The sequence below is a fragment of the Phytophthora parasitica genome (assembly GCF_000247585.1).
Source record: "Phytophthora parasitica INRA-310 unplaced genomic scaffold supercont2.12, whole genome shotgun sequence".
NCBI lineage: Eukaryota > Oomycota > Peronosporomycetes > Peronosporales > Peronosporaceae > Phytophthora > Phytophthora nicotianae.
The window spans coordinates 756,308-768,262 of NW_008648998.1; the positions used below are offsets into that span (position 1 = coordinate 756,308).

General features: G+C 46.5%; 4 protein-coding genes across 4 annotated transcripts; 2 read left to right on the plus strand and 2 right to left on the minus strand.

Annotated features, from left to right (window-relative positions):
• Positions 1 to 2,100: 2,100 nt before the first annotated feature.
• Positions 2,101 to 3,091, minus strand: PPTG_07573 (hypothetical protein; the record flags this gene model as incomplete). The annotated part of the gene is made up of 2 exons (XM_008901849.1): positions 2,101 to 2,569; positions 2,934 to 3,091. The coding sequence occupies 2 exons, from the start codon at positions 3,089 to 3,091 to the stop codon at positions 2,101 to 2,103; spliced, it is 627 nt and encodes a 208-aa protein (XP_008900097.1).
• A 976-nt stretch (positions 3,092 to 4,067) lies between these two features.
• On the minus strand, positions 4,068 to 5,616 carry PPTG_07574 (hypothetical protein). The gene is made up of 3 exons (XM_008901850.1): positions 5,180 to 5,616; positions 4,806 to 5,111; positions 4,068 to 4,732 (listed from the first exon to the last, which is right to left on the minus strand). Exons 1-3 carry the CDS (start codon positions 5,513 to 5,515, stop codon positions 4,352 to 4,354), a joined length of 1,023 nt encoding a protein of 340 aa, XP_008900098.1. The 5' UTR covers positions 5,516 to 5,616; the 3' UTR covers positions 4,068 to 4,351.
• A 736-nt stretch (positions 5,617 to 6,352) lies between these two features.
• PPTG_22148 (hypothetical protein) lies at positions 6,353 to 7,665 on the plus strand (the record flags this gene model as incomplete). Its single annotated transcript, XM_008902042.1, has 4 exons — positions 6,353 to 6,364; positions 6,466 to 6,753; positions 7,146 to 7,235; positions 7,525 to 7,665. The coding sequence occupies 4 exons, from the start codon at positions 6,353 to 6,355 to the stop codon at positions 7,663 to 7,665; spliced, it is 531 nt and encodes a 176-aa protein (XP_008900290.1).
• Positions 7,666 to 8,911: 1,246 nt separating this feature from the next.
• On the plus strand, positions 8,912 to 11,014 carry PPTG_22149 (hypothetical protein; the record flags this gene model as incomplete). Its single annotated transcript, XM_008902043.1, has 6 exons — positions 8,912 to 9,109; positions 9,653 to 9,736; positions 9,797 to 10,249; positions 10,314 to 10,463; positions 10,533 to 10,814; positions 10,871 to 11,014. 6 exons carry the CDS (start codon positions 8,912 to 8,914, stop codon positions 11,012 to 11,014), a joined length of 1,311 nt encoding a protein of 436 aa, XP_008900291.1.
• Positions 11,015 to 11,955: the final 941 nt, after the last annotated feature.

Consider the following 11,955-nt stretch of genomic DNA (forward strand, 5'->3'; position numbering starts at 1 on the left):
CGCGTTACCTCGTCCTTCAATTCATCAACACTGTTCTCAAAGGCAACGGAGCGCGCAAATAGCTTCGCTCGGTATCGACGTTGGATATCTCGTCGACTCTGTCGATGACGTAGGAGGCGTCGATAGTCGTCTTGGTCGTGATCTATAGACCTCTTCTGCACCCTCGAGTTCGACACAATTGCGCCCGCAATTATGGCGGTGGATTGAGTGGCATTGACCGCTTGGTCTTGAATCTCGTGGACGTTGAACATGTTGGAGTCGCGCTTTACATGTTGTCTCACACTACCAATGACAGTGTCACTCAGGGCTTGGATGTTTGGCGGGTAAAAAGAGTAGCTTGTCATCGCGAACGGTACTCGGGTGTTTGTAAACTGAGTTGAAGGAGACTCTCTTCGAGTGGTTCGAGTACTGATGAGTCACGTTGGGGGTATCACGTGACTAAGCTCAAACCGTGGTGACTTTGTCGCGATAAGGTTTAGTCACGAATAGTGCCACATGTCTATGTGTACTTGAAGGTCGCATAGGGTACTCCACACAAAAATAGTATCGAACAATTTCATTCATCAAAACCAACAGTAACGCATCAAAGCATGTACCGCATTTGTTCCACAGCCGTCGTTTATATAGGCTGTTGACATTTTGGTTTTGCATTTTGACACATTGAACTAGCAATTCGCCATTTTGAAGTTGAAAGGTGTAGTCGATCAAGAGGAGACGGCGAAATGACTGTCCAGCAGTAGTTTTGCAAGAGTAGGTCACCGGTTGGAAGAAACCACTTGGTCGTGCCGACCAGAATGAAGCGGTCACTTTCGTTGTACTTGCTGAATGTCGATACAGCATTAGTACACAGCATACCTTCGACCATCACGTTCACATCGATAGACGTTGGCCTATTTCGTCGTATCTGTAGCGATAGCATAACCACAATATGTTAGTATTCGCTTTCCCTCACCAAAAGCCTACATACAGCGAAAAGACGGATCGATGGCCTTCCTGGTGCTTGAAAACAGTTGCCATAAATTTCTCCTATCTGCTACACCGTGGGACTTGTACAGGTGTGGTCGAACTGGATTGTATGCAGTTATTCAGAGAATGTGCATCCTTCGAAAGGAGGCCTTTGCACTTTCATCCACAACTGACAGCATCGTGACGAAGCCAATCCAAACTGTTCGGCATCTCAGCAAGTACAAGGTTTCCGAAGCTTGGCTCACGCATCGGTCGCTCAAGTTTCTGCTGGAACTGCAGAACAAACTCAATATCCTGCGTCACGAAGACATAAATTTGTGAGCATTAAGGCAGTGTCACCTGTAACGAATTGGTCTATCTAGATGTTTCAGAATTGGAGCACGAAGCTTCGCCTGCTCAGTCAGCATAGCCTTCAGTTCTCCATTGAGTTTCTCAGCTTGACATCGCTTATCGCTCTCAATTGCTGCTATGCCTCGCCATGGTTCGTAAATCTAATAAGACTCTCCGCCACTATTGTGACGCACTTAATCTGATCTAGTCGCGCCCCTTGCATCTCTGCGAGTTGGGTACTTAACGTCTGCACTTCCAACTGAAGGAACTGATTCTTGACACGATTGCGGCGCTGGAGCTCCGTAAGAGTATGACACGTCTCTTACTAGCTTACACTCCTGTTTTGGTCTACGAGCTTTAGTGAATGTTCTGCGCTTAATTGTCAGGTTGTGTCATCCCCTGTGCTCTTATGCCGAATTATTCTCGTACATGTATAGCGATCATCACTATGTTAGTATATCCTGTCATATCTGCTACTGTAGTATGGTCTGTACCTCCTTGTTGAATGTTACAATACTTAAGTATTTATTACCTTCAAATTGATATTCTGAAGCCAACCAGCTTATTGAGGGATCCATGATTATACGGATAGTACGTTTTGGTCCCAAGGCTGGTCTCAATCGTTGACTTTGTTCAATACGTTGGTGTTTCGTATTTTACGCTATTAGCACTAGTCACCAATTGCGTCGTGAAGACCCAAAGACAATAGTGAGGCATGACTTGAAGTATGAATATCCATCGGATACGCCAAGACATTGCTTTCTTTGGAGCTGCGAAATGTGGACAATGTCCATCATTATCTAGCTACCCCGTGCCAAGACAATCACTACCACCAATGTGTCCATCGCCGATCTTTCCAATCTTACTATGTTCGATACCACGCGAGTTTTCTTCATTCCTCGATTCTCCAATCTCTATTAAGATGATTCGAGTGGTCCTTCTTGCCGCCTTAGTGGTTTCCGGCGTTTCCACTGCTGCCATAACTACCAACTCCACGTCGTCATTGTCAAGTTCCAACACAGCCTCGTCAATAACTAGTACCAGCTCAACACTAACGCAGACTTCTTCGAACAGTTCGGCGACCGATTCGGTCTCCTCTGCATCTGCTACATCAGACTCGTCAGCCAGTGATTCTGATATTTTAACGGACTCGAAATCCGACTCGACCAGTGGACAGAGCAGCTCCGGTTCGACGTCAGAATCCGACTCGTCCTCTTCAACGTGGCTATCAGGCTCTTCAGGTGGTGCTATCGCACCTCGTTCCGGATCTGCACTGTCGAGTTCGGATTCCACGCCTCAAGTCGCAACTTCATTGACTGTTATGGTGGCTATAGGAATAGCTCTGAGTGCCTACTTCCTGTAAAATGCTAATTCGTCAGGAAACGTCGTTCCTATGCACGGACTGCAGTAGCTCGTGATATCGTAACTAAGGACATGTTTGATCTTGACATTGTGCGCCGATTTCAATCAACTTACTACGCACTACACACTTGCGCTCATCGTGACGAAGTAAACTTGCATGGACTGAGTGCTGGTTCGCATATTCGGTTACCGACCAAGTCCAGGATCGTCTTCGGTGCTTGACGTTTGGCTGGCGAGGTGGGAGCCACTTGCAACTTGTAGCAGTTCCGGCTCACACTTTCGTGTCCAGAATTCGCCGGTGACGGCGAGATGACGGCAAGTTGTAATCTTGCAGCATGATACCGGCGCTGAGGGGGCACCACATTGCGGTTCCGGCTAGAACAATCGGGTCTTCCACGTCGAATCGACGGAAGACGCTTATAGTGTTAAGCATCTGTATACCATCTCGTCAGGAAACGACAAGCTGGTCATATTGAGAGGCCCAGGCAATTTCTTGTCAATCTGTCCTTATATTATTGCTGCTAGATGTCATACACAAAGGCAGGATAAAAGCAAACACTTACATAGTCGACGGCGTTGTCAGCTTTATTGCGAATTGTAGTGGCAAAATACAACAGCAAATCCCCAGTCTCTAGAACAGAACTTGGCATTGGAGTTGTTGAAGTTATTCCCCAACAGTTTTGAAGGAGGAAAGTTTGGCAACGATAAGAGATCAGTGTGGACGTGCCCACGACAGGGAACACGTGGATGTCTAGCCGTACGTTGTTCCCCAGTTCCTCCGTTATCTCCTCGCAGAAGTTGTGTTGAAAGAGTGGAATATCAGGTCGAGGTTTCCTTTGGTGGAGAATCCGTTTCCTTAACATTATAGAAAAAATGGTTTGTTTTGTGACCTTGCCATAGTTGTCTCTAGACTGTAATGTACGTTAATAGCATTAGTTTTGCCAAGCATTTGGAGAATGGAAGATCGACAATATCTTGATTTGCAGTTCATCCGCTCTGCGGTTTGTCGCTACCGGTACTCACAAGCAATGGCAGCCACGCCTCGCCAATTAATAGTTCGTTGTCGCTAATTTCCGGGAGAGAAGACAGCCGATGTATTCTTGATGTGTACTTGACATCTACGCTTCAACTGAGCGAGCTGAGCGGTCAGGACTTTCACTTTGACGCAATTTTTTTTCGATTTTCAGTTCTCTTGCGACGCTGCAGCTCCGTCGAGTATGGCGCTCATTCACGCTGGTGGTTGATGATATTTATTGTTGGTTTTTCGAGCATCTTCGCGACTTTAAGGTCTTCATTTTCGCTTGTCGACTCATCGCTGGTAAATTGACAGTCGAGTGAATCGAGGAATTGGAATATCGTGGACAGACATTGCTTCAGGTGCCAGACACGATGAGGTATTCATAGTAAAGTATGATTGTTCAGCCGTGTATTTTTTTTTTTTAAGATCTGACATTATGAATGACGTATGAAATGCAGACCGGTCCACTTTCTCTAAGCTCTCGTGCTTCTGTATGGAGATGAGGTAAAAGAACACGCCTAGAACCCCCCCCCCCCCCCCTATATTCATTGTTGAATGCATTTCAATAACATATCCACGCAAAATCCATTTATCGTGGCGATGCCTTACCAGTGACACTACTTTTGTAGTACATGTTAACGTTGTTGGCCAATCTGTACTTTCCTCCGGTTAGATCTAGCCGAGGACAGCGCTGCTAAGTAGGTGGTCTTGCATCGCCTGGTAGGCGTTGCGCATTTTACTGCTCACAGTATGAAACATCAATTTCTGCTCTTCGGTGATGCAAGTGGGGGAAGGCCTCGCCATCTCGAGTTTGTAGCAGTGACGCATCATGCAAGCTTCTTGTCCATTACCAGGTGAAGGTGAGATAACAGTCCAACTGTAGTCTTGTAGAAGCAATTGTCCACTTGGTAGAAACCACTTAGTAGAGCCGACTAGAATGATGCGGTCCCCCTCGTCATATTTGCGAAATGTAGTCACAGCGTTGCTACACAGCACACCTTCGACCATCGAAGCAACGGCGTTCATATCGAGAGGAGTTGGCGTCTTTCGTCGTACCTATAGTAGTACATCAACAGCATGGGGTCAGCATACTTCACTGCCAAGACAATTTCGTCAGTATCCCACGTACATAGCGAAAAGACGAGTCGCTGGCTTTCTTGGTGTTTGAAGCATGTCGCCATAGCATTTCACCTATCTGTTGCACCGTGCAACTTACAGGAGTGATCGAACTGGACTGGATGCAGTTGCTTAGAGGAATGTGCTGCCAACGAAACGAGACCTTTGTACTGTCATCCACGACTGACAGCATCGTGTCGGTATCGAGTCGAAGCCAATCTAAACTACTCTCCATCTCGTCTAGCACAAGATCACCGAAGTTTGGCTCCCGCAGCGGTTGCTGAACTTTCGGCTGCAGTTGAAGAACAAACTCGATACCCTACGCCATAGCCATACAAAGTGTTAGAATCTCGACCATGTCTACATAACTTTAGCTACACGAAGTACCTCAAGGACTTCTTTCCTCCTTATCATCTTGAGTACGGGAGCTCGAAGCTTCAACTGCTCAGTCAGCAAACTCTTCAGTTCTCTGTTGAGTTTTTCAGCCCGACATCTCTTCTCGCTCTCAATTGTTGCTAGACCTCGCCAACGACTCGTAGATGTATCGGAATCGTTTGTCCCAGTTGCTACGTCTTTGATCCGATCTTGCCGCGCCGCTTGCAGTTCTGCGAGCTGACTACTAAGTGCCTGGACTTCCAGCTGCAAAGCGTTGGTCCAGACGCGTTTGCGACGCTGTAGTTGCGTCGAGTAAGGCACACCACGTAGTCTCTTGCGCTCCATCATCGAACGTGCTTCTTCGTGGATTCTTACGTTTTGATGCTGTTTTTAAATTGTGCCAGATGACATCCCTGGCGTTCTTATACATGTACAGAGCTTCTCCTCAGTAAGGCTGATCGGTATCGATGTTATTTTTGGAGTAGATGAATTGTCAACGATAATTTTAATTTGCAAAGCACAACTTTGCTTATCAGATATGCAGGGGTATGTGAAGATAGTGTTAGTCTTATTTAGGGGAACTTAAGTAGCACAGACAGCTGTTGATTACTGTTGAATGGAATGCACTGATAGGAAAGAACAACAACCACGGTGACATTTGCTAATATCCATTTGTAGTGACGATAATGAAGAGTTTTCAGTATATATTGATAGTGTTAGTGGTTCTTTGGCAGCATAGTTCTAAACTAAGGAAGCTATCTTTGTTAAGTAACAGCAACGCACTATGAGCCGTGAAAGTAGCGCCCGTAAATCCTAGTCTGCTAAACTCACACAATCACTGGCCGAGTCCACGGGAGTCTTGTGACAGGGCCGCCCAAATATTTGAGTCATTGAATACTCACGCAATCAGGCGCTACATTCTATGTGCCCGTCACTGCCCAACAAATGCGGTAAGATTTGGGTTATTATTGTATACTTAGGGTAAATAGAATGGTACAGTTCAAATAGAGATAGAAGACTGCGTGGATCTCATACAAATTGTATGGTACAATGTTCAAAGGTAGTGAGTATAAAAAGCACTGACTCGTCACCCGTTAACATCCAAACTACTATATCAAACTCGTAATCGTATGCAGTGTTATAATAGTTCGAGCGAGTCTTTCCATTTGAGCGATTTACTTCGCTATGAACACACCGGTGTGTCCCGAGAATGACACGTCGAAACTGCCAGCAATACTCGAACTAGGCCAATCTAATCTAACTTCGCAAATTCCCCGGATGAGCTGTCGCACCAAAAGAATCATCCTGTGCAGACCGAGAAGAATCATGCTACGAAGGCAGAGAAGACTCTGAAGAAGCACACCGCAGGTAAACTCATGCCATATTCGACGGAGCTACAACGGCAGAAGAGAGCTGAACTCCGGGAGCTTCGAGTACAAGCAGAAGAACTGGAGGACCAACTCGCCGAGTTGCAGATAATACGCCAGGTACACGTGAACAACGTGTCGTTAGGAAGTCATGGACAAAACACGGTTTACTGGCGGAGCATGGCTGTCGTTGCCTGTGAGCAGCGAAAACCGCAGAGCGTATGAATTGCAAGCTCAAGGCAATCATGGCAAACCAAGAATACGTCCGATCAAGTATCCTCCGCGTGATCTGGACAGCTGATGCTTCAATGTATGGTACTTCCTGGAACAGCTACATCTATGGTGAGTTTACAAAGCTAACACTATTTTTCTGTATAACGTTAAGCAACTGGACGTGGGCCTTCTCCACAAAAGGAAACCTCGATCGGAGATCCCACTGTTTCAACACAACTTCTGCGAGGAGATAACGGAGGAACTGGCAAACGAAGTAAACAACCTGTATCATGAGACATCCGCGGTTCTCCCTGCCGTGGATACGTCCACATTAGTCGCCTATCGTTGCCAGTCTTTTCCACTTCTAAGCTGTGCGGAGATAACAGCAAGTACTCCAGTGGGACTTTCTGTTCAAGAGACTGAAGAGTTACTGTGGAAGTCCGTCCACCACTACGACTCGCAAGAACACTGTCAACGCCGTCGGATACGTAAGTTTTGTTTCTCGTTTATTTATTTCTTCTTGTGTACAACAGACGTATCCTTACTCTAGATTATTGCGCTAGGTGGACAAGAAGACTTCTGGGCCTCTTGACATTACCAGCGTGTGGTCACTGCGTGAAGGTCCATAGATATTTAACACTGTTAGTGTCTTCCGTCGATTCAGAGAGAAAGATCAGGTTGTGCGTGGGAGCTGCAAGGTGGTTCTTCGCTAGCGTAGGACTCGTGCTGCAAGATTTTAACTGGACCGTCATCTCGCCGTCACCGACGAATCCTAAGTACGGAAGCGTGATCCGAGAATTCTACAAGCTGGAAGCCACTGCCGTCACACAGGCCAAAACGCAAGTACAGAAGACGATACTCGACTTGGTTGGTAACCGCATGAGAATCATCACTCAGTTCATGCAAGAAACGCCATAACAACCCTAGGGACGTGTAACTTGGGGTGTGAAATTTGAACTCACTTGTGCAGACCTGAAGCGAGGTGTGATAACACGGTTGAAAAGCTTGATAGAACACGTCGAAGAGGACGCGTCGGATCCTGATGTATATATATAATTGGTACTGCTCTGTCCACTGGGAGAGTGAGTTCGAGCCTGTTAAATATCCTAAGCATAAATATTTGGACTATTTCTCAAGCTACGAGAGCTGGTTAAATTCAGTTGCGCTCGTAAACATCACGACCTCGTCGTCCAACAAGCATTCGATATACTCCGGATTAAGTAATATATTGTCAGCATGGACATAAAACTCCGTTCACATCAGCCGCGATAACAAACGGAATCCGGGATTCCGTTTGTCTGGTGGGATTCCGAATCCCACCAGCGCCAATAGACGGCTACATGATGCTGAGCTTAGCTGGGGACGCTAGTGGAAAGACAGACATTAAGACTCTTAATTTAAGAGGGTTCTGTTTACGTCTTGCAATAAGCCTAAAGTTTACTGGTTTTGCACCAACATAATAGGAATACAGACGGTGAATGATTAAGATTAGGTGACAGAATGGATCGAAGTAAACGACCAAGGACTCGTCACTTTTGGTGTCGTCTGCCCCCGGAATGTAGCTGTTATGAAAGCGTTCAAGGATCGAGTGAGTTACGAACATCTCTAATACGTGTCCAATCTATTCTTACGAGTTACTACTGCTTATTTAGATCTTTATATCTTCACTACCACCTTGAAAATGGGTTCCCTAGCACGCCTGCAGAAAAGAGGTCAAGGATCTCTCGTATAGTGGCGGAGGCATGGGACGATCAAGAGGTGATTGTCCGTGATTTTGTGAAAGCTGGTATTATTCCAGTCGGACCGCGTGATGCCAGCGGCCGTTTCCATTTCCCTGCAGTCGATAGCACGGAAGCTCCGATTGTATGTGATGAAGAGTAGGTAGTTAATCGTGCAAATGCAAACCTATTTTTCTTTTACAATTATATAAATATTTGTTAACCGATGAAAGGGGTGTCATCCCTATAAACTTAAATAAATGTTGAGCTTTTATTTCTTGTGTCTACCCTGAGCCCGTGTTTTGATAAATGTTCACGAAATCGAGGTAAGTGCTGATAAATATCCACAATCAACCCCATCGCATGATGTTGACGGGATTGGACGCTCCTGGTTCAGTTGACAATTCGCTTCGAACAGCACAAGCCGCAATCTCCCCGCTAGAAACATGGGACTGAAGACGATGAACGTGAAGACACTGGCGATGTCCGCGCTTGCAGCACTGCTTCTGCTCTCTGGTGCGTCTGCCATGTTTGAAGAGAAGCAGATTGATCCCGAGGACTTGTGCCCGACTAGATGCACTCGCGAGTATATCCCGATCTGCGGCTCCGATGGAGTCACCTACGCCAACAAGTGTCTATTCAAGGTCGGTAGGTGCTTGGATTCATCTCTGAAGAAGAAGCACAAGGGCGAATGCAAGCATCTCCGTAAGAGGAAGCATTACTAACTTAGCAAACCTAAGACCATGAGTCATGTTTCAATCGTTCATCGCCTGGTTTTCTATTGCCAGAACGAATGTTTGCAAACCTGAAGAGCGTCGAGCTGGTACAACGTCATTTGCTTTCCTGAAAGCGAAATGGTATCGTCACGACAACTCTCCTGTCCATGCAAAATGTCCTCTTTCAACAACACAAATAGAAGGCGGTCCACTAATCAGAGTTAGACAATTCTCACCAATCGTTATCGTTCTTCTCTATCATTGGCTAAAATCCCAACTCTATCCACAACAAATCGCAATCGTCGACGTAGCATCTCGGCGCCAAAAATGGCGTTGTTCGACTTGTTCCGGTGCGTGTTATCTCCCCTTCTACCCTCCTGCAGCACTTCACACTTCATCCAACAAGTCTCCCTTGTCTTGCAAGTATCCTCATCTAACTTTTATCTTGTAATTCTCTCTGGTTCTCTCAAGACTGTGCCCGAAGACCTGAAGGTGGACACGTACTCGGGTAGATTCTTCTCACTGCTGCCCTTCGCCATCATGGGACTATTACTGGTCACCCATTGGGAAGCTTATCACTACTAGAGTACCTAGTCTACCGTCGTAATGGACTAGCACCAGGAGGATCGACTGCGTGTTAACTTTACCGTAAGTCTGTTCAATGTACCTTGTTCCGTCGCAAGCGTCGATCTCGAAGACCGCATGGGCCAGCGCTTCACCAACCTCACGCGCCACATCCGCCACATCCGCCTCGCTGCTGACCGCTCCTCCAATGAAGTGCAGCGTTTGGATGAGGTGGTGATCGACAACCACGAGAAGGGTATCCCCGTATGGGGAGATGTCCACCGAGACACCAAGGTCCAGTACTCGACACCTTTGACCACCAAGAACTTCGACGATTTCATGGCCATAATCGAACTCGTACTTGTGACTTTCTACGCTCCCTGGTGTCCATTCTGCCACCAACTCCACCCTGAATGGGAGTGCACGTCAGCCCAATTGCAAGACCACCCAGAGTACAGTGAGATGGTGCGTATGACCTCAGTGGACTGCACAGACCCGGAGGCTGTGTGGCTCTGTCGTCGCGGACACATCCGTGCATTTATTCTATGCTAATCTACATGTACGGAAGCACGTCCACGCGTTATATCTGCAACGTACCGCGCAAGACCGAGCACCTATTATAGTTCCTGGACCTATGTTTTCCCGTCATCTGGAGCCTGATGCCGATTGGGCTGAAGAAATGAACGTGAACAACGACCGCCTTGGTCTCCCGTGGCCGGTTCGAGTGAGCCAGGAGAACTTGGAGGGCATTGACTTTAAGTAGTGCCGTCCGTCCAGCACGATACAGACTGTTGCAGTGGAGGGATGCGAGATATCGGGAAGTATCAGTGTCAATCGTGTCCCCGGCGTCCTTGTGTTCACCGCGCGCTCCGACGACACGTCGTTTAATGCACAAGCCATCGATGTCTCCCATGTCGTAAACCACTTCTTCTTCAGTAAAGTGCGACGTACCGACAATTTGTTCAAAGGAGGCAGCCACATGCTCGCAGAGCCGTCGAACCGATTCCCGCTGGATACGAAGATGTACATGATCGAGAGCGAAAACGTCACTGTGCAGCACTTCTTGAACGTACGTGCAGTGCAGGTTTGAGAGGGATAATTCTGACTCTGCTGTGGCCGATGCAGGTTGTGGGCTTTGGCAACCAGGATAACTCATGGAAGACGCAGTTACAGCAGCGATCTTATGAGTTCTCAGCTACTACCACACAGTACGAGGACAAGACGCCGTATGCGCTCTTCACGTTCGATATCTCGCCGTTGGTAGTGTAAATCACAACGGATAATATTCTGTTCTATCACTTCATCACCCACCTGTGCTGCCTACCAGAGATCTGATTATATTCGCATAATTCATATATGATACTAAAGCGATACCCTTTTTTACATCAATTGGTGCGCTCTTATACAGTAAACGAGTTGGTAAAATTGATACCTTTGTAGACAAGTGAAAAACGCACCTCTCCCGTAGTTTTAATTGTCCGATTAACCATAATATTTTAAATTATTGTATAAGATCTTAGAATCTTTGAAGCGAGCTACTAGTATTGGTAAACACTCTAATCACTCAAACTAGTATTGGCTTTTAATCACCCACACGAATGTTTACCCTGTCGGCGACGGTCCCATCTTCGTGCAGCACGTAACTGCAAGTAATTTACCCAGTTACTTATTTCTGAATTTTTTGTGGGTCCAATGCAAAAGCCTGATTATCCCATAGAGCTATTCCAGCAATATTTTGATGATCCACGACCCAGCTACATATCCGCCGTTCCCGAACTGCCTGTAGTATATTCGAGCAATCTACACACTGGAGCCCGATGTGGGGTGAATCTCACATTTATTGCTGGTGCGGTTCGTACAGTATATTTAGGAACAGGTCGAGAAAAAAAACTACGCAGCCATACAGGCGCTGGAGAGATGCTAGAGCAAAACGTAGACAGAGTAAGCATATTTCGTGTCATATCGACGGAGTCCACACTGGATTCCCCCGGGGAGTAACCAGGTGCTGAAAAGATAGCCGCCATGCTGCATCATATCGCTGTACAATATAATATCCTAAATATCAGTCAATTCGAAACTTACCTGATACCCACTACTTCCTCTCGCTGCAAATGATTACAAGAATGCAATATAATCTTGGATAGGTTCTATACACTGTAACAGGATGTCCTTCAGTTCTTTTACAGTGGAGCAGTAACCCGCGCACGTTC

Bases quoted from the DNA above. Each gene is read 5' to 3' on its own strand.
- PPTG_07574 (XM_008901850.1), bottom strand. From the start codon at position 5,515: ATGATGGAGCGCAAGAGACTACGTGGTGTGCCTTACTCGACGCAACTA. The intron at 5,112-5,179 runs GTACTTCGTGTA...GCTATGGCGTAG, and splicing joins GGAGGAAAGAAGTCCTTGAG to GGTATCGAGTTTGTTCTTCA. The intron at 4,733-4,805 runs GTACGTGGGATA...GTACTACTATAG, and splicing joins GCGACTCGTCTTTTCGCTAT to GTACGACGAAAGACGCCAAC.